At 39.9% G+C, this 26,189-nt stretch overlaps 1 protein-coding gene and 1 long non-coding RNA gene across 18 annotated transcripts; one reads left to right on the forward strand and one right to left on the reverse strand.

The window, feature by feature from the left end:
- The first annotated feature begins 1,804 nt into the window (after positions 1 to 1,804).
- LOC124210968 (neurogenic locus notch homolog protein 3) lies at positions 1,805 to 9,579 on the forward strand. 4 transcript variants are annotated; one of them, XM_046609481.2, is made up of 8 exons: positions 1,849 to 1,964; positions 2,133 to 2,183; positions 4,717 to 4,795; positions 5,496 to 5,621; positions 5,778 to 5,951; positions 7,013 to 7,266; positions 8,430 to 8,652; positions 9,038 to 9,579. In XM_046609481.2, exons 1-8 carry the CDS (start codon positions 1,959 to 1,961, stop codon positions 9,400 to 9,402), a joined length of 1,278 nt encoding a protein of 425 aa, XP_046465437.1. In that variant the 5' UTR covers positions 1,849 to 1,958; the 3' UTR covers positions 9,403 to 9,579. The 4 variants fall into 4 exon arrangements, with proteins under 4 accessions (XP_046465436.1, XP_046465439.1, XP_046465437.1 ...); XM_046609479.2 differs by having other exon boundaries at positions 1,850 to 1,964; positions 4,717 to 4,867; XM_046609480.2 differs by lacking the exon at positions 2,133 to 2,183 and having other exon boundaries at positions 1,805 to 1,964; positions 4,717 to 4,867.
- A 13-nt stretch (positions 9,580 to 9,592) lies between these two features.
- On the reverse strand, positions 9,593 to 14,806 carry LOC124210970 (uncharacterized). Of its 14 annotated transcripts, none has more exons than XR_011176511.1 (4): positions 14,519 to 14,806; positions 11,954 to 13,199; positions 11,062 to 11,885; positions 9,593 to 10,434 (listed from the first exon to the last, which is right to left on the reverse strand). It is a non-coding gene; the product is annotated as an uncharacterized lncRNA (long non-coding RNA). The 14 variants fall into 14 exon arrangements; XR_011176509.1 differs by having other exon boundaries at positions 11,954 to 13,306; XR_011176506.1 differs by having other exon boundaries at positions 11,954 to 13,758.
- Positions 14,807 to 26,189: the final 11,383 nt, after the last annotated feature.

A 26,189-nucleotide genomic window follows, 5' to 3' on the forward strand; every position in this document is an offset into this window, starting at 1 on the left:
TTCTCTACATTATATTTAACGACTGATACGACAGAGTATACTATTAATTTAGTTGTGTAATATTAACCTTGTTTTAGTTTGTTAAAAAATACATATATGATAATTCAGTAAGAGTGTTAAAAAAGTATAGATTTATTTGATTTTGCAAATTGATTAACCCTTCATGTGAACACATGTGTTTTACATCTTTTGTCTGTACACTTTTTCGAAGAAGAAGAAAAAATTCAGGGTTTCTTCTCAAAGTGTTGACTACATTATCCAAAAATTGGTAGACTCAAAAGTTTGGAAGTGGTGTTCGTAAGAATTGATGTTTGGAAAATGACTGTTCCCTAAAAGACCCAGTGTTCACACGGAGGGTTAAATAAAGATTGTCAGAATCAACTGATCGCATCTTCGTTGTGTAATTCTTATAAATCTAGTTGAACTTATATATGAGGACTTCCTAATTTTTGATTATTCAGAATTGTTACTCGTCGAATCTTTTGCAGATGATTTTAATCGCGTCACGAATTCATGCTTCACGAATAAAAATTACCTATTGGTGGAACTTTCAAAATTATCAAACTTATAACCTACAAGACTTCGGGGAAGACAATTCTATCTTCTCAGGATTATATTTTAAGGGAATGTTGGACTTTTTCGTATTACCAACAAATTGCATAAAATGTATTTTACACTTTTTTTTAATCACATTGAAGTTACTCTCTAAAGTTACACTAGTGTAACGGAACAATGAAATAAAACTCACTATTGTGTAATTTGAGTTTGCTTTTGAAGAAGTCAAATTTCGAAAATATCAGTATGCATTGTTTTATTACGGTTTACTGAATTTTAGACAACCCTGCCTTTGCAAAATGCCGATGTTGTAAAAAAAAAAATTCTTTTCAAACTCGCATCAAAATTTCGGTACAGCATTTCAAATAGAATATCTCGGCTAAATATGAGCTCTTAATATTAATATTTATAAGTTTCTATTTAATTTTTTTCATTTTCTATTTAATGACACGCAAAAATCAGAAAAATTTTGAATTCTGGTTTTCGTAAACAGCTTGACTTATAAACTATCTAAATATAGATTCATATACGAAATTTCAGGCTCTATGAAAAAGTACTGACAATCTTAGTCTGAGATGGAATTTTCCTAATTCTTACCTATTGCGAGATATTTGTTTAGTTAGAAAGTTAAGTGTAGTTAGAAAAAAGTTGGAAAAATTTTATTTCAGTACTTTTTTACAGAGCGTAAAATTTCCTGTATTAATCTATGTTTAGATAGTTTATAATTCAAGCCGTTTCCGAGAAAAAAATCCGAAAAGTTTTATACAATGATTATTTTTTTAGATGTTATTTAAATGGAAAATGGAAAAAATAAAATAGGCACCTCTGATTGTAAGTATCAATATTAAGCGCTCATATTTGGCTGAGATATTCCAATTGAGATGCTCTAACGAAATTTTGACGTACGTTTGAAAGTAAAAAATTTTTTTTTTTTTTAACACCGTAGTGTATATGTACAATTGTACACGTTCGCAAAAAAAAAAGGATGGTTGACTCTTGATTAAGAGTCATTAATCATGTCGCTTGACTGCCGAAGAGGTAGAATATGCCATTTTTTGCCCAAGTATTAATATGCGCGGAACAAACAAAGCGCCAACCGAAGGTGCAAACCAATTAAGGTACCTGCGAGGTGATTCGCAGTATGCGAAAGGCTCGCAACTCGTTCGTTCGTCATCAAGGCAGGCGAGTCAGGATCGTAGTGGGCGAAGAGGGCGGAGGATGCGGATGCCTTGATTTGACTCCATGACGTCGTCGGCCTTTTGCTCCAGGATGAAGCTTGGATTCATGGCATCCCATGTGGAGGGGAGGCGTCGTCTTTGCTTTAACTTGGGCGCTCCGTTACTTGAAAATTTACTCAGTGCTCCTCGCCGACTGGCAGAGTTAGGATATTTTAATTCGTCGACATGAAGGTGAGACACACCGCACTTATTTACACACGTGGTTTTGCTGTTTAAGTCGTAGATTGCTGTTTCATTCCGGTGTCAAGTCCGCGGTCGCAAAAGTGTCAAGAACATAAAATAGGTTCTGAGGATATTCTTTGATTTTTGTACCAAGTATTCTACTTTTATTTCACGCAGGGAACCTTCATCTGGCCCAAAGAAACAAATCATTGCGTTTTCGAAAAAGCAGTAAGTTATTTACTTCAATCTGTCGGAGTTTTGTTCATTTTATCAAGTTATATGATGCTGTCGGTAATGGTATCGAAAATATCATTGTTTGGCATTGTTTGAGATATTATTTTCATACAATTCAATTTTATGATATTATTTATTACTTCGTCGAAGTAATGTAAGCAATTTCTTTGAGTCGAATGAAGTTTTTCAATACAAATACAACTGAATTATTTCGTACGGAAAAGAATTATGATTACTGACAATTATAGAATTTATGTTTTTTCAATGAAGAAATAAAGGAAAAATATTCATAATTAAATCAAATTTTGATCAGTTTTATCAGAAAACTATATCATCGGAATGGAAAGACAGGCTACATTATCGAGCAAATTTTTCTGATCCTAAACACTGTTAGCAAAATTTAACTAAACACAATGTCTCAGCAGGTTCACTTTATATTTGTGTCATTTGTTAAATTTCTGTTAGCGAACATGACACAAATTTTTTCAATTTTAACATTCAAGTGATTATTTCACCATTTAATTTATAATTTTTTCGTTTTTTTTTTTTACTTAATAATACATTAAAAAATGGTTAACTCAACCAAAAAATTTTAGTGGACCTGCGGTGACTATTTTTCGGAAAAATCGTACAATATTAATGAATAATAGCAAGGTTAGTATTCTTCGTAAATGAATTCTGAACAAATCATTTGAGACGGATTTTTGATAAAAGAAATATATTTCGAAATTAACGTATAGTTTATCGTATGCAGCCCTTATAGATTTGACACAAGTTGCTTTCGGTCAATTGGCGAGATGAATAAAAATTCAAGTTCATGTATCTTGTTGACACTACATTTACAAACAAAATGAGCAATGATTGATAGAAATCGAATGTGTGGTACAGTTTCATCGTTTATAAAAAAAGTAAAATCGTAGGATGCCTAGAAAGAAGTTTCTGTTTTACCATTGTTAAGGAAACTTTGTTTAGACCTAATTCAAGTTGATTATTCTTACAATTAGCTGCATTTGGTTTGTGTCTGTATCGTAATTCTTTCGTTTGGAGATGATTCTGACGGGATTATGCGCCTGATACATCGTGGCTGAAAGCGTGATCAGAGTACAAATTCTACTTTACTATTGCGTTGCCTTATAGCTTTCGGTGCTTTAAGCTTTTCGAGGATAGCCTAAAATTTTTAACACTGCACCATTGAAAAATGTTTATTGTCCAGATTGAGCAGAAAACTTACGTGAATCGTAACAGTATAACAAATTATATTCTCTACGTACGTTACAGTTTTTCGTTTAGTACAGAAAATCAAGCCAATCAATTCGTAAATGATAATAATTATTCGATCATTTCATAAATTATATCGAAATTATTCTAAATTCTTGCTCCGAAATTAATGTTGTATACCTCATACAATTGAGTCATGTGGATATTAAAAAAGTGAATAGGATCAGGAAGCTGATAGCATCAGAATGTTATGTAAAATTTGAAATGACTGTACGACAGATGATTGGTGTTAATCGGAAACAATAAGTTTTGAATTTGAATCAGATTTTTGTAAGAGTGTCTGAATTGTTAAGTCATCGACATTTTTCTATTGCATGTCATTTCAACACTTTTGTTCGAAAAGTTATACCAGCGTAATCCGTAGCATCGAGAATTTATGTTTGTTCTAATGAGCAAAAGTGAAGGTATAATTTTCATAGCAGATATTCTCTTAGTGCAAAGGCATAGCGAAAGATATGTATAAATTAAAAATGCGCGAAAAGAAATGCGATCTTCGTTACTTAACTCCTGGTTTTTTCTAACTCAATTATGCATATATCTGATATAAATTTATGCCAAATTCCATGAACTTTAAAATATTGGAGAACGCGAGAAACTAAACGTTGGGTAGTTGACCTGGCGTGAGGTACAAACATGGTATGCAGCGGAACTTCTTGGAAACTTTCAACTTCTCTGGAAAAAGCGAGAGTCATGCAAGTGTGTTCGGAATGAAATTTCGGCCGTTCGCTGATCGTAAATTCTGCTCTAGGTGATGTCACCGTTGACGTAATCGCGAGAAAACCGACACGGTGTAAAAGTCACTAAACGTAGAAGGATTTGCTAATAACGTGTGCGTATCCCGCGTACAATTATACTCGCTTCAAAAAAGATGTAAACAACTCCGTAGTGGGCCTTGTTTTGGTATAATTATTCTGGCGTTTCAGTGTCGTGGTATCTGTCAACAGACTTCAGCAATCTTATTATTTCAATTAGTTTGTATATCCAAAAAGCAGTCAAATCAAATGTCTATAGTGAATGATATTTTTTATACGATTTTGAGAAAAAATCACAAACACGGTTACAAGATTTTTGGCAAAATCAAGTAACTTTTAACCAGTGTAAGATTTGGAAATATTTTTTAACACCGTTTACCGGTGTAGATACGTTCAACAGAAGCGAAGCAAAACGATGAAGCACAATTTGAATTACACGGCGACTAACATATAACGTGTATAATTTGTTTTTTTTCCAATGTTTCGTCGGATCGCAGAGGAGCTTAGGAAAAATGGAGTATATGCAGATTGCAGTTCTGCTAGCGATGCTGTTCGCTGGATTTGCGAATGGACAGGGTAGGCAACAACGAATTCTCAGCCAAGCTGGTGTTTCCTACATTTCCAATTACCTACCCAGATACGTTTCGGGTAACACTTATTTACTTTATTTTTACCACGCATCCTCATATCCTCTCACAATCTGCACGTATTATAACTTATTAGCAAAAGTTGGGACTAGTTTCAATCTTTTATCAAAGTTTCTAAAAGACCCTAGATGGGGTTCCTAGATCCAAAATCGTCATTTGTCACAATTCAAGTATTCAAATATCCAAAATTTCGCACTTTCTTTTTTATTAACAAATTGTTATTCGACATATTCGGCTTTGCTATTTGTAGAACAAATCACGCGCATTTCTAGGAAACTAGCGTGTCGAGTTTAGAATTTAGGAAAAAGAATTTACGTTACTCTTAAATTCTGTCAAAGCAGTAAGTCACGCATAACCAACTGTTTGCGCAGTCTCATAGCCTCTTCAAACCGAGAATTCTCAAAAACTATCTGGAATACTTAAAATGATCTCTACAGCATCACATAGATGGTTATATCATAATAATATAATGAAATTTCGAGAACCTGGCGAAATCTGCAATCAAATCATAGCAAGCTCTCCATTGACTTTTAAATACTTTGGATTGACAAAAACTAAGTAGCACGGCTCTTTGATGCTAGAAAAATAATCTACTCGCGATTAAAATTTCTCCTCTGTACGTTATACAGGTTGCGACACCTACACTTGCGGAACGAACGCAAAGTGTACGATCAGCGAAGGCCGCCCGGTTTGTTCTTGCCTCAACCTCCACATGGGGGATCCTCTCGTCCAATGCGTACGGGTTGAGTGCCAAAGTAAGCAGCATATATATTAATCCGTTAAGAAATTACTGAAATTGCTCTACCCAATACGAGTAAATTTCATCAAATTTGTCTTACTTTTTTCTTTCACCTCTATTTCGTAATAGCAATAATAACAACAATGATTTTCTGTACTTCAAAATCGCTCAGTTAATGAAGATTGCTTGGGGAGCCGAGCTTGTTTGAACAACAAATGTATCGATCCGTGTCCCGGTTTCTGCGGTCTAAATGCAGAATGTCACACCAGGGACCACGTTCCCACATGTACTTGTCTTGCCCGATACACCGGTGATCCTTACACGTCGTGTCGCATCGCCGATCCTCGTAAGTCGAAATTCTTAATTCACAGATGTTTAGTATTGATGACGAGGAGCTTGAGCATTACTGTAAGTTAACAAAGTCGAACTGAGGGGTTGGACACCACTGAAATATGGTGTACACTTGGACTCATAAAATTTTATGACATCATTTGAATGGCTGAAATTCCTTGAAATGATCTGAAATATAAATAATGTCAGAAAATTTTGAAATTAGATGAAATCCTAGAAATCCTTCAAAATTCTCTAAAATCTTATGAAAACTTGTGAAACCTTTATATTACTACGCAGTCTTGCGATCTGGTGAACACACATACTGATGAGTGGTTTACCCGAGGAGGTATTCACTTGTTAAAATATTAAATCACTTTGGGAAGCAGTCACTTTAAAGTGGCGTGAAAGCACAATTGAAATCGCATGAAAACATGGAAATTACTGCAATCGCTTGTAACCCAATTAATGGTTAATACCCCCTCGGGCTTACCCCTTGAACTGAACAATGAAACTGTGTGAAATATATTAAGGGACGACATCTTGAAACGGAAAATCTAGATCTCGAAAACAGTAGTATTTAAAATTGAATGTTTTAAATACTATCGAATTTCCATTTGGTTCTTTACCGTGAACCGACTTAATGTGATTAGTTTCTTCAACGTTGTATGCCCTACATAAAAAATCCGACAGACTTCTGTCGGATTCGACACAGATCCAACACAAAATCCGAAGTTATCCTCCAGGCGAGAGACAAGGATAGAAAATGTGAACGAATCCTATTCGGCTCTGTCGTAAATGAACTCGGTTTGCGGCTTGATGACCAAAATTTTATTTCAGAACGTGTCCGGTTTCTATTCCCGCGTCCCGATGAATCTCTCCTACATAAAAAATCCGACAGATCTCTGTCAGATTCGATACAGATCCGCTACAAATGTCGGACACAAGTCGGACACAAAATCCGGTCGGATTTTTTTTGTAGGGTGGCTCAGTCATGCGCACATTATGATATTTCAGCCGGGTATATCGTAATAGATCGATTTTGTGCATTGAATTTACTGATTTTCTCGTATTCAGAGGCTGCTTGCAAGCCCAGTCCATGTGGTCTAAACACGAAGTGCGAGGTGATCAATGAGGTTCCAAGATGCACTTGCTTACCGGGATATCAGGGATCCCCGTTGTCTGGATGTCGGCACGAGTGCGAGAGCGACGCAGAGTGTTCGAACCATTTAGCTTGCTCAAGTAATTTCAAGTGCGAGAATCCATGCCAATGTGGGGACGGAGCCAACTGCGAAGTAATCAATCATCGGCCCAAGTGTACTTGCCCCAACGTGAGTCAATTATTTGTCTGGACTGTAATATATTGAATAACTGCCTCCCCAAGTCTGATCCTTCTTTGTTCTTATGTATGTACGTCTGAGCCTTCCATCAATTTCCCGGGACAATCCGCAAAACAATCTGTACTGAAAAATTCCTATACCACCTGTGCAAGTGCGGTATTCGTGACTAAATTATGAATCAATTCATACATTATACGAGTAATTTCTTACACATGAAAAATTTTCTCTGATATGGATGCTCTATAATGACTGTTTGGTATGCATAGATATACATTATACCGTGCGCATTTGATTAACTGTCATGACCACAGAGGTGTAAGAATAGGATAAGGAAGCGATAGGTTCTCGTGCAAATGGAGTGTCTTCCTACTAGAAAGAGAAAGAAGATGGACGGTCGTACCCCTCTCGCGTTAATGACACATGCTAGAGCGCGAAGGGTGGTGGTCTTACATTCTCTCGTTCTTTCAACAGGCCGGTCACTTTTGGAGCCGCCTTACCTACTCTATCCTTGTACCTTTATGCTTATGACGTGTAGGCGCTGCGCCTGCAGATAGGCGACTAAAATTACATCTGATTTGTTTGTGGCTGTAGGATGGTAACTGTGGGACCCGTAAATGCTAATTCAGCAATTACAGACGCGAATAGATCAGATGTAACTGTAGTTGCCTACTCACAGGCGCAGCGCCCGTTCTGGTCATGACAGTTCACCGAATATGCACGGTGTACATCATAGACATACAAGAATAGACCGCGTGAGTGGGCTGAGAAGGCGATAATGCGGTAGAAAGAGAAAGCTGCATATAGGCCCCTCTCTATCCTTGTCTAATCGCGGATGCGCGGGACACGCGAGTCGTGTATGCCAGTATACTACACTGCGAGAGAATGCATGCGCGCGATTAGACAAGGATAGAAGGATGGGCCCATATGCAGCTTTCTCTTTCTATCCCGCTATCGCATTCACCACGGGCTACCTCCGAGCTCGCGCGGTCTATTCTTATATGTCTGTGGTATACATTTACCGTCTATCGGAACCTGCTATACTTTGTCAATAACGTAAAGCTGCAAATAAATGCCAACTTCATTTATGCGGCAGTTGAAAAGTGTTCCATTTTGTCTTGATCCAAACGTTTACACTGTAAACTTTGTTGATACAGAATTGGTTGGGAAGCCCGTACGTTGCCTGTCGCCCAGAATGCACGTATCATTCGGATTGTCCGCAAAGTAAGCCGGCTTGCCTTAACCAAAAATGTGCCAATCCTTGCGAAGGGGTGTGCGGTATCAACGCCAACTGTCAACTTCGTGACATAACTCCGATCTGTAGCTGCCCCAAGGACATGACTGGTGATCCCTTCGTCAGCTGTAGACCATTCGAACCTCGTGAGTATAAGATTTGACATATGATTCTGGCATTACGCGCTGAATCTATTTCTTATGGAAACATGATCAGTGTTCACAAATGAACAGAACGCGATTTTGAATGGAGTACCTACCAGTCATATCTTTATTCACTGCGTTACACTTGTATTCTTGACATTTTGCATCTGGTCGTTTACTTCTCCTGGCATTGAAGTGCTGGACAATAGTACTGTGAAAAATTATTTCACTCATTACTGGTTCTAAAACCGTGGAAGTAAGTTCCTCCACTATGGAAACTATTGCCATGTTGAATTTTACGCAAATACATGTATCGACGTTTTATATTTGTTAGGGTTCTACTTCGTTGAGTGATTCTTTCATGTAATACTGTAACTTTCATCCTCAGTTGACTTGTGCCAGCCGAATCCTTGTGGAATTAACGCAGTTTGTACGCCGGGTCATGATAACACTGGCAAAGAAAGGCCAGTGTGCACGTGCCCTACAGGGTACATTGGAAATGCATTGATCAGCTGTCAGCGGGGAGAGTGTTTATCCGACAATGAATGCCCTGATAATCGAGCCTGCATCGACTTCTCTTGCCAGAATCCTTGCACAGGAAGACAATGCGGACCGAGTGCCACTTGCAGTCCGAGACGACACATCGCTGTGTGCACATGTCCAGACGGCACACGAGGCGATGCTCTTGTCACCTGTAACCCAATTGACTCAAGATCGTCCTTCAATTACGCCAGATACTACAGATATAAGTAATCCTGTTTGATTACCTGAGTATGAATTAAAGAAAACATATTTTTATTGTTTACCCGAACAACAATCTGACTGAAACACGTAAAGTAATTTTTTACTCATTGTTAGACGTTGCAGTTTCACCAATATGATCATATGCGAAAGGATTGGAATAAAAAGAAATTACCTTACATCTAGAAAGATTTATGCTTTATTTATATGTATACCCAATGTATGTACATAATATGTATAAAATTACTTTTTCCCTATAGCTTTCGGAACAAAGATTGTTATGAATTTCTCTTTTCTTTTCTCGGGTCAAAACCCAACGTCTCAATTAACGTTTCGGTTACTAAGAGGGCCCTGTTTAGAATTGTAGTTTATTCAATATTAGTTGACCCGTAGTAACCACTCCATGAAAATTTGGAAGTAATTGATTACATAGTTTTATTTTTACGAAAACTCAAAAAAATTATCATTTTATCGGAAAAAATAGGACACTAGTGCAATTTGGGATTTTGCATTTTCAAAGTACTACAGGGTTTTTATGTTAACTATGGACATACTTGTAGGGTGTGTAGGGGCTGCTTACGCAAGCAGTTACAGGTAAGACACTCATGGTGAGATTCATCCGAACGGCTGTGGAGAGCTTTGAAGGATTTGGTACCGCGAACTTGTTCGTAGTGTAATGACGATCCCAGGATGTTCCTGACTCAAGGTCTCTGCCTTTTATTAGGGGGGTAGATGAATCCCCAATTTGTAGAACAAGAGTAAATAATGAGGTTGGTTTTTCCGAGCCTCTGTCTCAGGTTCAGCCTCGATATTCTCATTTAAATCAACTTAATAATTCGAGATTTCCTGGGGTTGCTTCTCAAATTAACGAGAAACCCTTTTGTCCTTTAAAACCGCCAATTTTTGATGGAAAAATTCCATGGGCAGAGTATGAGCGTCAATTTAGCACAATAGCAAAACATAACCAGTGGGACTCCGCCATGAGGGCCCACAGCCTTGCCTCTTGTCTTCGAACGCCGGCTTTGAATGTTTTAACGGCATTATCTGAAGAAGAAATTTCCGATTATGAAAAACTTAGCTCTGCGCTTAAATTAAGATACGGAAATGACCATTTGACAAAATTGTACACAGCTCAATTACAGGCTAGAAGACAAGGACGAGACGAAGACCTCGCGTCTCTTAGCCAAAATATTGAACGGCTTTCTCGCGTAGCTTTGCCAGACCACGAGCCGTCTCGTAATTTATTAGCGACACAAGCTTTCTTAAACGCAATCAATGATCCAGAAATTAAAATGGCTGTTGGGACATCGGGTCTCACTTCTCTGCGGGAGGCAACGGCCAAAGCCCTTGAGGTGGAGGCAATGAGAAAACAATATTTTGGGTTGAACCGGTTTCGTCGGATTGAGGTGTCCAAAAACACCTCAGAAAGACGAGGTTTTGAGCACTCGGAGGAGTCAAAGCCTCAAAATTACAGAAATAAAAATAATAACAAGTATTATAATCGTGAAAATCGTGGTTCTCTTCAGAATCAGAGTAACAAACACGAAATTAGAGGCGCAGTTACAACATATCAAAATGTAGTAACTTGTTTATTTTGTCATAAAATAGGACATGATGCCAATCATTGCTTTTTACTTAAAAAGAATAGTAGAGAAATGATACAAAACTCGCATTCAGATTCCTATAATCGGCGAAGAAGAGATATAGAGGTTGGGGAAGAAAATCCTCAATCCTCAAACTAACTCTTCTTCTGAGGCTGATTTGAGGAACTAGTTTCAGACATTTTTATATAAAATCATCATTGGAGTTAACCTCTTTCTTTGAATTATTTTGGTTATGCGTGACAGGCATTCCCAACCTATTCAATTGCCTGTCAGGGAAATGAAGCTCGTCGAAGGTTAGGTAATTTTCGCGACTTCGAATCTCATTTATGGATGAAAATTTTCGATCTTCTCATTCGCTTGTCTGAGCTGAGAGTAGATTTAATTGTTTATTTGCGAGTTTCCCCAGAAACTTCTTTTGCTCGAGTTAGTTCCCGTTCTCGTGAGGAGGAATCGAGCATTTCTTTAGAGCTACTCAGAACTATTCATGAGGTTCATGAAGATTGGCTAGTAAAAAAAACCTTTTCTTCTTTGTCGGCTCCTGTTTTGGTTATCAATGCAGAATCCACAGCCGACCAAGTTTATTCTAGTTTTTTTTTTTTGCAATAACACACGGACAAGGTTAGAGAAATTTCTTGTTTGGCGTTTAAAAAAAGGGATTTATTCAATAAGAAACTTTATTCCAATTTCAACAAACAATAAAATTAAGGAAGAAAGTAACGAGTAACATTTTTAATTTTCTTAATTTCGTCTTTCACCTTTTTGCATTCGTTGCATCCACTCGTCCCTCTTTTTGTGACGAACAGACTTTGGCCGCAGAACCAACATTTTGCCTTTTCCTCGTGGAACGTGAGGTGAAAGGATATTTTGTGGTCCAATAACTCGGGTTCTGAGCTGTTTAAAAAAAAAATGTTTGTATGTTTCTTATAATTTATTTGTGTTATTCGATATGATGAACTTACTGGAGGATGAAGCAAGATCGGCAAAAATAGTCTGTTCTGCCTTTTTCTTGGAATCCCTCTAACTTGCCACATGACATTTCTTCCCATTTGGAATCGAGGAAATCAGAGATTTCCTTTTCAGAAAGATCTTCGATGTTATCCGGGAGACATTTGTGTGATAATGCCCCTGCATTTAAAGAGATGTGTTCTTTTGAGTTCAAGTTCATGTGTACTTTTGAGTGGGTTCAACGGAATTATATGAGGACTGTCTTCAATGAGGACTTTTCTTATAATGATTTATTATTTCTGAGTTGCTAATCAACTTGAAATTTGTTTTCTTCGATTGTTTCTTTCTAGAAACTTCTTCTTTTGAATCGGATTTTGTGTCGGATAGGCTTTGGTTTATTAATGTGAAAAGAGCCACGATTATTTTTCGAGGTCGATGAGCGATTGCTTGATTTTCACATTTTATTAACCTTAAGTGTCAGTTTTTGTGAGTACTTTTTCAGGTTACTTGACACAGCCTTTTCCCATCCAATCTTTCCCCGATTCCTGAGGATGACTGGTGGTCTTATTTTGAAGGACGCAGAAATGATTCAGATAAGATCGTTTCTTTTCTTTTGAATACATATTTAATTTATTTTATTCGTGTATTCTCCCAAATTCACTTAGTGAATTTGAATTGTTATACCACCACTCACATTTGTCCTCCAAACTCTAGGGTGTGCTGTTTCTGAAGAAGTCTTGGATTCAGTCACCCATTCCTTTTTCCTGTTTCCTGTGCCGGTTCTCAGAGGGAATCAGCCTTTACGTTGCCTAGGATCCAGAGTTTTTCCAGTTATGGTTTCCCGCCTCGTCGATCTCATCTGTGTTTGATTCACCGGACTATTTTCTCTGAAGAGGAATGAATTTTCTTTTCGACGACGATCCGGATGATTTTGATGTCCTCAAATTCAAGAAGATACATGACACTAGACAACACTTACCTTTGTAAAAACAAGGCACATAAATTTTTGAAATTATTTAACGCTCAACTATCTGCTCAAGGTTTTCTGTGGTTTACCTTGAGCCTGAGGGCAAATGCCAGATAGTAAAAAAAGGGAGTCCTCAAATTTTTAGAGCCACAGCTCCAACTCACCTTTGAGCACTGACTGCTAGATCACTTTTATAATTGTTTTATCTATCCCGAGTCGGGACGACTCTTTTCCTTGGGGGGGAGTAGTGTTACAAAGGGTGAAATCACCCGTTTTGCCCCCTCTTTAATGATCTAGTAGTCAGCATTGATAAAAGACGTTTATAAACCTCTTATGTTTTTTAAAAAGAATAAGGTTGCTGCGTCAACCAATATTATTGTAAAAACAGTCTTGTTTCAGACTTTAAGTGAGAAACACATATTATGCATTAAAGCATTTTCACAACATTTTATTCACGCTCTTGATTTTTTTTGACTTGATAATTAACCTCGCGGATCCATATTTATTTTCCGTAACGTCAAAGTACGGTACAGTAGTTTATACACACAAGAACAGGTAACGAATAAATTTTTACAAAAAAAAGTAATATTCCCCTGAAAAGCACCTCTGGTGCAAAAATCTTCCGCCAAGTACATTAAAAATATGGTTATGACCCACAAAAATACCTTCCCTGATCAAAAATGTGTGCATATATTCGCTTCATACCAATAAATATTCAAATCACATACTAATGCCAAGTACATGTCTGTCAATTCACAATAAAAGCATGATTCAAACTTAACCCTTAGCTTTCACGTTTCTCTGTAATCACGCTGCTGCCACACTGGCAGGACTGACCCTAAACTCATTCAACTACAAACGATAATTAAGTTGGAATAAAAAACATAATTACTTATACATTGATGAAATTCCAGAAAAAAAAAATTAAATTGGTAAGTGGTACTTAGCAGGCTTTTTTTGTAAAAATACCTTGAATAAATAAATTCTATCATTAACGTTTCATGCATGCATCATTCCTTGAGAGACGCCTGCCAAGTTTCACGTATTAATTTAATTTTAGTTCTTGGAGTTTCATCAAAGGTTTTTGCACCAGAGGTGCTTTTTGAGAGGATGGTCTTTCTGAATCGCATTATATTATGTTGCAAAGATGTATATCTTTTCACTTTCAAAAGGACACAATTTCTAGTTGAATTAGTATTTGCAATGACAGTAAATAAATCTCACAACTTAACAAAAGGAAAGATTTTTTGAATCACTGACATTTGTAGATCGCATTTTTCAGAGTTCGGTTTTCAGGATGCGTTACGAATCTACTTACGTGCACAATGTGACAATAATTTTGTTGAAAAAAAACATGCGGATTTATATGCAAAATTAGATCCTATGAAATGTAATGTATAATTAAATTATAAAATGAAAGATGATAAACTGAAATAATTGATAAGAAAAATTTGAGGTTCTAAATTAAGAACGGAATTTAAAAATTGTAAAAAAATTACATATAAGAAAGTTTTTCCGGCAAATTTGGGCTTTTACACATAAAACTTAAAGATGAATTTTTTAAAATCAAAGATCAATAGGGTTGCAGGGCTAATATTTAAAAAATCTTAACCTATGATCACGTAATGTCAGACATGAGCACAGCAAACTAATCAATTTTTTCATGCTGGAAACAATTTGCATAAACTGATTATAAATAAGACACTGTTATTTCAAACGTATATGTTTGCAAGCATTATTGGTTTGTGTTAAAGTAAAAATTAAAAAGTAGAAATTGATAAGCATGCGCGTGGCACTGTTACTAGTGTTAGTAATATCGTTAGGTCGTTTTGATATTTTTATATTTGTATAGTGGAGTATCGAATTGTTTTCCAATCGCGTCAATAGATGCCGTATCAATTCCAAGTTTGACCCAAAATCAACTTGCTGCTGCCATCTAGTGGCAAACACCTGTACCCGGTTGTTTAAGTTCTGTAAGCGACCGCTAGGTGCTACCTAGAGCCCGCGACGCTGGTATCGCCGGCTATTCCTATATATTGATGTGCCACGTGAAAGTCTCGGGCGCACACCGTGGTGCCCCAGATAGGTCGGTCGCGGTCAGCGACGTGTCAGGTCATGACACAATACGAGCGAACAAACAGTGAAAGCGCCTCTTCGTGGCCGTAGTTGGTAGTATTACAAGCATGCGGTATCTACGGATTCGCTTAGAGCAGGCGGGGTTAGGGGGATCGATGTGAGGTAAATTGTAGTGGCGATCGCGGCCGGTGCCGTGATGCCAGATTCACGAATTTCGTGACGTGTATTGCATCGTGGCCTCGAGAACGCCTAAGCTCCTCCACATAGCATCATCCGTGCATCGTAGTCTCGGGCCTAGCTGCCACCAATGATACCTGGTCTACACACACATACTGTGAGGGGGGGCCGCAAAGTCCAGTATGTATCAAGTCTGTTTGGGATGAAGTGTGTACTCGGCTACACACAATACTTTAATGTCAAAAATTTATATCAGATTGGTAGGCCTGCAACCGTGATGGGGTTAAAATGGAAACCATGTGCCAAGTGGAAGGTTAGTTCTAACCTTGTCATTAAACGGAGTAACGAGAAGAATCTTGACGTACTGTCAGATTGTGTTTATAACCTCGGTACTACAGTATATGGAGCAATATAATGTAATATTCTCCGTAATTTTATTCAATAATTAATAATCCCCTATTTATATCTTTTATTTTTCATTTTTTGAATAGTTTATACTCGACATATCTCTCATCTGTAATTCAAAACGCATTTTGTTTGTTGTAAACCCTAGTGATGCTTCAACATGTATTATATTTTCATATCATTGATTGTTGAAGTAATAAATATATACCAAACCGGGTTACGGCAAAATGCCGACCGAAAAGAACAAAGCACAAAGAACAAAGGACGGGTTCAAAACACGCGAGATTTCAATATATCTCGTCATGTCGGTACGGTTGGCATTACTTCTCGCTGAAAATTGAGCTTGAGAAATTCTTGGGGTGGGAGGCGCTTAAAGTTCATACCGACCTGGCTACACATCGGCTTTAATGGAAGCGCACTTTGAGCCCTTCCACTTCAAGCGCATGTGTAGACCAGGGGGCTTATTACGGTTCTCGAATCGAGTGAAAATGACGAAAGTGAGTGGCCGATGTATTTATGAACACGTCAATTTTTGTAGCACGTATTAGCACGTTTGGAGGTTATACCTGGACAATCTCTTGGAACTATACATACAACGCGCATGCGCCAAGTAAGTTAATCTCATTGGTCGGTGAAATCGCCCCGCGGCGATGTCTTCCTCTGCTGAGCAAGGCGCCAACGTACACAAAATGAAGCAAAAGCTGCAAATCTCGCGCGTGAAGTCGTGGATTGAGGTTATGCTGCTGTTTATTTTTATGTAGCGTGAATTGTCTAAGAAGAATAGTATCGTTCAGCAATACCGTGGTCGCTATCGGAAGATATTCAACCGACGCAATAAAGAATATAACGGAAAAGTGAATATCTAATGATACAGAAATTGGGTGTTGTTTATTGAAAGAAGATATATGAGATTCAATGTGAAATGTCATTAACAAGTAGGAGTCTAGACAAACAGAGGTAGCCAAGTAAAAACTATGTTTATTGTGAACAGATTCTTTATTTACATAATATTGTAAATAAATGAATGACTGAGACACGGTAGAAGGTATTTCCAGAGTAGATTTCGTTACGGTGCAGTGCTCCAGAAGTCAGCAATTAGTGCCGATATAAATGAAATGAATATAAAAAATGAGTAACAAGGACTAACGAAATTATGTTGAGCACGAAGCTAAGGAGGACAAAGAATAGCAATTAACAGAAAACGTACCCGACGTAATACTCACAAAAACCCTCACCGACATCATTGATTAGTTGACAAAGTTTTTGCAGCTCCATTGTACAACAATCAATGTTCCGTTAACAAAGAGGGTTCACCAGATATCCAAAAACAAAAAGAGAAGAACAACAGTTAATATTACAGTGTAAATCATTCTAATAATGTAAAAATTGGGGAATAAAACAATAACTTACAGAACAATCCTCCGATAACACTGGGAGACCAATCTCCACTCTTCTGATCACCCCTCGTCTGGCTATTGGTTGCCTTTCAAAAAGTGCTCAAAATGCCCTCCAGCAGCTGTAGCGCAGTAACCGAGCCGGTCGTAGAAGGCATTTGTCGTGTTGGTTATGATATCCGGAGACAGGGTCAGCAGGATGTCCTAGATCCTAGCTTGCAGTGCGGCAAGGTCTTCAATCCTACCTTGGGCATACAGGACATTTTACAAATGGCCCCACAAGCCGTAGTCCAAGGGAGCGAGATCAGGTGAACAGACTGGCCACTCGACCTTCGGGCTTGCCCTACCAATCCAGCATCCAGGGAATTGTTGGTTGAGGTAATCACGCACTGCGGTGTGAAGTGCGGTGGGGCTCCATCCTGCTGAAACCAAACAGGTTCACCCTAAACACAGAAAATGATACGTTACTGGTAGTAAGCATAAAATTATTCATTCTAAAACATACGCGCTCTGCTAATAATCACGCCAGCTCTACATGATGGAATACACTCACGACTTCTTCTTCAATCAGCCTAAGAGCCGGTACGATCCTCTCTCTTAGCAACGAGGTACTTCTCACCGTTGAGGTTTCCATCAATAAAAAATTACCCAATGAGCCGATTGCCAATCGCGCCAAGCCAGACGTTGAGCTTCAACTGTGCTACCCGCGTGCCCGCCTGAATGAACAGACGGGGGTTGTTTCGACACCAGGCTCTGGTGTTCTGCCTGTTCGGTTTTCCGACATGTATTACCGTACTTTCATCAGAGAAACAAATGCGATCAACAAGCCCTCGTCTGCGTTCAGACGTTCCATCATCTCTTGGCTAAAGCGAAGACGACTATCGCTATCACCAGCCAAGAGTTCTTGATGGACGTGAAACTTGTACGATCTGTACTTAGCTTTACGCAATACTCTTCTGACCAACGCGTCAGATATTTCTAAATCCTGGGCGATGCGGCTGATCGACTTGAATAGATCCTCTTCGCCGGTCAAGCAGATGTCCAGCTTGGTATCCCAGCTCAGCTGAGGGTTTGGTTGAGAGATTTTCCTGGTCCTCTGTCGACACTACCCGATTTTTCAAATTGAAGATTGATCTGAATAAACCAAAAAAATGAAAAAACAAGATACAATATGATTCTGATATGGAACATGGAGATGAGATCAGGCCGTCTTGGAATGTTGTCTGCATAGCTGCGAGGACCATAGAGAGTGTGGGAACATTCGATCTTGGCCTGGAGATTGACCTTATTGAGTGTTCTCTAGCGTTCCTTATCTCTCCAGAGAATCCCCCTTCATCCAGCATGCCCCATTTGGTGAAATAAGTCAATCTTACGTCTTCAGGCACCATTTGAGACTAATAGGAAGCTAAGTAAAATTGCCACATCTGCTGTAGCTGAGTTCTCTTTGTAGGAAGGTTGATTATGTCGTCTACAGATATAGCTATAAGCATTACCTGTGGATGAATGTTTGAGCAGTTTCCTTCTTCCTTGACGCTCCTAGGAGTACATGCTGGGATTAGGGGTAAGAAAATGGCTGCGGGTAGTTGAAAATCCGGGAAGAGAACTTCAGGCTGCACTAGCAAGCGAGCCTGTCCTGCGAAATAGAAGGCGGTTGTCATAGCCGGGAAGGACGCGGCCACTCTTGGTATGGTGATAGCACTTGCTGGCAATGTCTCACCAGTTGCTCTTTTGGATGTGTTGAGGTTATACTTTTCTTTCACCATATTCATCAATTGGGCCAAATCTTTGCTACTCTTTGCAGCAATTTTTGCGAAAGAGGATCCTCTAGTTCAAAATATCATATGGAGTAATTAGACGTCTGTAGATAATAACTCGTTGTCTGCGTATTCCAGACATTCTGTTCTCTCATCAACAGAGTGATGAAGTGTGTCTGCAGAATTCTCTCCCCAGAAGCAATCGCTCTTGCTCAGGCCTTTCGCGAATTATTCATCATAGTGATTAATAGTATTGGGTTAAAGCCCTCATACTTAGCACACTCTTATCCTCTTTATCCAGTACTAGCTCTCATCCCTACTCTGGATGTGTTTGGGACCAGGTTCCTGATGGTCGCCAGCGAGCGTGTCGGTCGGTCGGTCCGTCCGGGTGTCGGTCGGTCGGTCGGTCGGTCGGTCGGTCGGTCGGTCGGTCGGTCGGTCGGTCGGTCCGTCCGGGTGTCGGTCGGTCGGTCGGTCCGTCCGGGTGTCGGTCGGTCGGTCGGTCCGTCCGGGTGTCGGTCGGTCGGTCGGTCCGTCCGGGTGTCGGTCGGTCGGTCGGTCCGTCCGGGTGTCGGTCGGTCGGTCGGTCCGTCCGGGTGTCGGTCGGTCGGTCGGTCCGTCCGGGTGTCGGTCGGTCGGTCGGTCCGTCCGGGTGTCGGTCGGTCGGTCGGTCCGTCCGGGTGTCGGTCGGTCCGTCCGGGTGTCGGTCGGTCGGTCGGTCGGTCGGTCGGTCGGTCCGTCCGGGTGTCGGTCGGTCGGTCGGTCGGTCCGTCCGGGTGTCGGTCGGTCGGTCGGTCGGTCCGTCCGGGTGTCGGTCGGTCGGTCGGTCGGTCCGTCCGGGTGTCGGTCGGTCGGTCGGTCGGTCCGTCCGGGTGTCGGTCGGTCGGTCGGTCGGTCCGTCCGGGTGTCGGTCGGTCGGTCGGTCCGTCCGGGTGTCGGTCGGTCGGTCGGTCGGTCGGGGTGTGTGACGGTAAAATGGTCCTGATTTTCCCGGTAAGACAGGCGCTGATGATGATGTTTCATCAACTCCACTTTTCTTCTGCACTAAAAACTTGTAATTAGGCATTTTTTATCTAATGAACACGATAAAAAAAATTCACAACAGGGACAAGGTAATTGCCAGACACGTGGTTGGAGACGCGCGATCTTTTTGTGAAGTGGTTCATTGACGCGGGCGGGGTCGTTTATATTCGCGAGTGGGAAAGTTACGAAATTCTGGAGAAAGATGATTGTATTGGCTGATACCAGTCGCGATCGTTGCCCTCATCCAATCAAATTCTGGTATCACCAGAACCGTGGTTTTCGCGCCCTCCCAGTGTCGCCGGTATGCACAGAATTAGGATACGAACTATTAGGTTAAATATCACGTGGTGATCTGTGAGTTTCAATTCTAGAAATCGATGTCCCTCTTCATCATTACGTAGGATAACAAGGAATTAGTTTCGCGATGTGATCGGCGATGTTTATTCACCTCATATTCAGCGGTTCAGGTAAACGAATTTCAGTAACCTCGCGATCACGTCGCGACATTCGCGATGTGATCACAGGATGTGATCTACGTTCCTGAGTTCTACGATTCCGATTAGATTTTCTTTGTTTCGAACCGTACTAACATGAAATACATAAATCAATTTAATAAATCTAATATTACTTGAATTTTCAATTTGAGTATTAGGTTCCATTTATTTATTTAATCAAACATCATTGAAAATTTGCGAAATGAACTCCGATAATCAATGGAAATTTTTTAATAGTAGTAGCAATAATTTATTGATCAAAAGGAATACATTGACTATCAACTATTTGTGAATTTTGTTGAACTATTTTCAAGAAAAAAAAGGTCCGTTACAGATAGTGAGATATTCGAATTTCTTGAACGCTCGGTTTAATGTCTCATTTTCGAAAGTGATCGAATTCAATATTACCGCCTGAAATCACTAGAGAGTGAGAAAGTTGTTGAGTTGCTTAAAAGTGGCAATGATCTTATCTTTGTACGTCTGATAATTGAATGGGCAGATAACAGTGAATATCAGAGATGTAATTATTTTGGCCGTATCACCTGTTGATCGAAAAAAATTACACTGTTATTTCTAATGTACGAAATAATGAAAACGATTGAATAAAGTGTTCTCACCTACCTGCTGCGTTTCTTCCAAGCACCCAACATTTGAACAGATTTTTCATTTCAGTCGAATAAAGCCAATTTTCAAAGAGTATTACCTTGACTGTTGGGGATTCTAACCTCAAAAATTCGTATGAACAAAAAACTCGCGTATGCGCATTGTATGTATATTTTTCAAGAGCTTCTCCCGGTATTTATTCCTATATGCTAAGAACCTCACGTTTATGATGAAATATTTACGTTTTTAACGGAGATAAAAATCAGGTATACAATGAGTGAAAGGTAAACTTTTTTACGATTTCTAGAAGATTGTCGAGGGAAGCTGTGCGAGCCTTAATTGGAGACTTGCGACCTTTCCCACCAAGTCCAAGACGGAGTCATGGAGTTGCTGTGGAATTACAGGTACTAAAGTAGAACACAATTAAATATTATAATGTTTTGAATTAGAGTGGCAGCGGCAATGATAGACCAATGCGAAGAAATTTTTTTTTTCCTTTTATTTTTACGTTTCGGCCCCGATCGGGGTCCTCCTCAGAATTTATTTTATTATTTTTCTCTGATTGTAGATAACTTGTTTGTTTGTTACATTTAATGTTTTGTATAATGTTGACCGGCGTGCTGGCTCCCCGGTCCAGCGATTAGAGGAAATTCTCTCTAATTTCCAAAAAAGTTTTGAAATTCGAACACAAAGAGAATACATAACATCGAAGAAGGTAACGTAGGCGTGGGCAAAAAAAAGGAATAATATACACTCACAACATCGAAGTGAGAAAAATAAAACATTTGATTAAAATGAACATTTACACGCTGTTACCTAACTTCAGTAAGAGGGAAAATAGAAATTTAAGAATTTTTGAGCTACGACCGGAGAGTCCGGTCACCATGTTACATCTCTCACCTACGCACATTACATCATTCCTTTTTTTGTTTTTTGGTGAATCCCACTTCTAGAAATGATGTTTGAATTTGTGTCGAAATTGAATATTCTATACATTCATCTCTTCACGGCTATTTTTCTTATTGGTAATAAATATTGTAACGTTCTTGGACGTTACGGAAATGAATATGGATTCGTGAGTTTGATTATCAAGCCAAAATCAAAGGCGTAAATAAAATGTTGAGAAAAAGCTTGAATTGAAGGGTACGTGTTTCTGGTTTTAAGTCTGAAACAAGACTGTTTTCACAATAATGTTGGTTGACACAGCAACCTTGTTCTTTTTAGAAGACATAGGAGGTTTATAAACGTCTTTTATCTATGATGAACTACTAGATCATTTGAAGGGGGTAAAACGGGTGATTTCACCCTTGGTAAAAATATCTTATTCATTTATGACATGTATAGAATGCACATACCCTTTTGAGTGGTGTACTTTGGTACAATGGTACATTTTCTTCACATCCTCTTTTTTTAATCCCCTGCGGCATGCAACCTTTCTGCATCACTCGATCGAAATTCTCTCCCTCAGGTATATTTGTTAGACCTGCCGATTCTGTATCTACCGTTGCCAATAAATTATTTTCGAGTTCTGTTAGCTGTAGAACTTTTGGTGGTCCGCCGCCGGTACCGCTTACGTAGCTTCGATTGCTCGCACACTTTTTAAGAACAGCTGACTTCCAGTGACGCCATGTCTTGATTATTATAAAATATTCAATTTTTTAATCACCTGAACAGTGTAATTTAATATTCTCTCCTAGTAATTGAATAAAATACTTGAATTCCTAATATAACCTATATACCTTTTGCCATTCTTTTGATTGTTTCTGCGGTCCACATCCAACACTGTTCAATGTAGTTGAAATGATGAACCACATATCATCCTGCATAAATAAAAATATACTACTTATAATTCATAATTATATTACTTGTTTATCAACTACGATTAGGAAACTGCATTGCGGGTTGGGATTTTGACGTGGTTGGGATTTTGACGTGGTTGGGATTTTGACGTGGTTGGGATTTTGACGTGGTTGGGATTTTGACGTGGTTGGGATTTTGACGTGGTTGGGATTTTGACGTGGTTGGGATTTTGACGTGGTTGGGATTTTGACGTGGTTGGGATTTTGACGTGGTTGGGATTTTGACGTGGTTGGGATTTTGACGTGGTTGGGATTTTGACGTGGTTGGGATTTTGACGTGGTTGGGATTTTGACGTGGTTGGGATTTTGACGTGGTTGGGATTTTGACGTGGTTGGGATTTTGACGTGGTTGGGATTTTGACGTGGTTGGGATTTTGACGTGGTTGGGATTTTGACGTGGTTGGGATTTTGACGTGGTTGGGATTTTGACGTGGTTGGGATTTTGACGTGGTTGGGATTTTGACGTGGTTGGGATTTTGACGTGGTTGGGATTTTGACGTGGTTGGGATTTTGACGTGGTTGGGATTTTGACGTGGTTGGGATTTTGACGTGGTTGGGATTTTGACGTGGTTGGGATTTTGACGTGGTTGGGATTTTGACGTGGTTGGGATTTTGACGTGGTTGGGATTTTGACGTGGTTGGGATTTTGACGTGGTTGGGATTTTGACGTGGTTGGGATTTTGACGTGGTTGGGATTTTGACGTGGTTGGGATTTTGACGTGGTTGGGATTTTGACGTGGTTGGGATTTTGACGTGGTTGGGATTTTGACGTGGTTGGGATTTTGACGTGGTTGGGATTTTGACGTGGTTGGGATTTTGACGTGGTTGGGATTTTGACGTGGTTGGGATTTTGACGTGGTTGGGATTTTGACGTGGTTGGGATTTTGACGTGGTTGGGATTTTGACGTGGTTGGGATTTTGACGTGGTTGGGATTTTGACGTGGTTGAGATTAATGTAGAATATTATGTGTGAATGTAGTAATTACCAATTTTTTTTTTCATTTTCACCACTGTACCGCAATCTTCCTCGTGCAAAATCTTCATTTTCCTTCATATACATTAATAGAATTTTTTTTGTACCTCTGTCATGTTCATTGTCTTCAACAATTCTTTCTCTGACGAAATGGCGTCAACTTTCGTGAAAGTGTGAGATCCCAATACCGGAAGTGCCTAGTTACTTCACATTGTCACTCGAGAGATCCGTACTAGAGTGACTAAGCTCACGTGAGACGAAAATGTGAGAAGTGAGTAAACTCGCTCCTGAACCGTAATAAGCCCCCAGTCATGAGAAGCGCTCAACTTACAATTAGATCATATATCCAGAGACGAACTAGTTCGCTCTATTGGTTCATTTGTTTATTTTTTAAAAATAATATAATTATGTCGATGAACAAAGAAAAAAAAAATTTGTGAATATTGCAAGTTTTGTTTATTTTTGAAGTTGTTAATTATCCATATCGAAATATCAAGGCGCGGACAGTAAAAGTAACTAACTGTTGGTCACGTAGCTAGTCACGTAGCTAGTCACGTAGCTAGTCACGTAGCTAGTCACGTAGCTAGTCACGTAGCTAGTCACGTAGCTAGTCACGTAGCTAGTCACGTAGCTAGTCACGTAGCTAGTCACGTAGCTAGTCACGTAGCTAGTCACGTAGCTAGTCACGTAGCTAGTCACGTAGCTAGTCACGTAGCTAGTCACGTAGCTAGTCACGTAGCTAGTCACGTAGCTAGTCACGTAGCTAGTCACGTAGCTAGTCACGTAGCTAGTCACGTAGCTAGTCACGTAGCTAGTCACGTAGCTAGTCACGTAGCTAGTCACGTAGCTAGTCACGTAGCTAGTCACGTAGCTAGTCACGTAGCTAGTCACGTAGCTAGTCACGTAGCTAGTCACGTAGCTAGTCACGTAGCTAGTCACGTAGCTAGTCACGTAGCTAGTCACGTAGCTAGTCACGTAGCTAGTCACGTAGCTAGTCACGTAGCTAGTCACGTAGCTAGTCACGTAGCTAGTCACGTAGCTAGTCACGTAGCTAGTCACGTAGCTAGTCACGTAGCTAGTCACGTAGCTAGTCACGTAGCTAGTCACGTAGCTAGTCACGTAGCTAGTCACGTAGCTAGTCACGTAGCTAGTCACGTAGCTAGTCACGTAGCTAGTCACGTAGCTAGTCACGTAGCTAGTCACGTAGCTAGTCACGTAGCTAGTCACGTAACGCCACTACCTACCAAAGCGGCCGCTAAATAATATGTTTATGGAACTAAGAGCGAGATCATCGATGAACTAGTTCGCATAGTTCACCTAAAGGAGCGGCCGTTCCCACCTGAAGGAGCGGCCGTTCCCACCTGAAGGAGCGGCCGTTCCCACCTGAAGGAGCGGCCGTTCCCACCTGAAGGAGCGGCCGTTCCCACCTGAAGGAGCGGCCGTTCCCACCTGAAGGAGCGGCCGTTCCCACCTGAAGGAGCGGCCGTTCCCACCTGAAGGAGCGGCCGTTCCCACCTGAAGGAGCGGCCGTTCCCACCTGAAGGAGCGGCCGTTCCCACCTGAAGGAGCGGCCGTTCCCACCTGAAGGAGCGGCCGTTCCCACCTAGGTCGTTCACGAACTACCCAAGACAAGAGTGCGAACTCGTTTTCCGCGGGCGATGTAAATTATGACTACCTAAGACTCGTGATATGTAGCACATAGAACGGACAACTCTGATATGTAGCACATAGAACGGACAACTCTGATATGTAGCACATAGAACGGACAACTCTGATATGTAGCACATAGAACGGACAACTCTGATATGTAGCACATAGAACGGACAACTCTGATATGTAGCACATAGAACGGACAACTCTGATATGTAGCACATAGAACGGACAACTCTGATATGTAGCACATAGAACGGACAACTCTGATATGTAGCACATAGAACGGACAACTCTGATATGTAGCACATAGAACGGACAACTCTGATATGTAGCACATAGAACGGACAACTCTGATATGTAGCACATAGAACGGACAACTCTGATATGTAGCACATAGAACGGACAACTCTGATATGTAGCACATAGAACGGACAACTCTGATATGTAGCACATAGAACGGACAACTCTGATATGTAGCACATAGAACGGACAACTCTGATATGTAGCACATAGAACGGACAACTCTGATATGTAGCACATAGAACGGACAACTCTGATATGTAGCACATAGAACGGACAACTCTGATATGTAGCACATCGAACGGATCCAAAGGAAATCTCGTAGTACAGACTACAGTACTTACATACCGAACATGCCCCACAGTTCACGCGTCGTCCATGTTTTCGAATAAACGTGCAATCCATATCTTTTGATGTATTTACTTGAGTGAAAACTTTTTGAACGAAAACACAATTTTTGTGGTGATCAGTACTCTTAAATCGATATTACCCACGCAATCACAGATATGGATGCCAATACTGAGATACGTAAATTGAAGCCTGGAGAGCTGTATACAACTTGCTAGAATATT

This window comes from Neodiprion pinetum, chromosome 2 (assembly GCF_021155775.2).
Source record: "Neodiprion pinetum isolate iyNeoPine1 chromosome 2, iyNeoPine1.2, whole genome shotgun sequence".
Lineage (NCBI taxonomy): Eukaryota > Metazoa > Arthropoda > Insecta > Hymenoptera > Diprionidae > Neodiprion > Neodiprion pinetum.

Bases quoted from the DNA above. Each gene is read 5' to 3' on its own strand.
- LOC124210968 (XM_046609479.2), top strand. The intron at 5,952-7,012 runs GTAAGTCGAAAT...TCTCGTATTCAG, and splicing joins GTGTCGCATCGCCGATCCTC to AGGCTGCTTGCAAGCCCAGT. The intron at 8,653-9,037 runs GTGAGTATAAGA...TTTCATCCTCAG, and splicing joins CTGTAGACCATTCGAACCTC to TTGACTTGTGCCAGCCGAAT.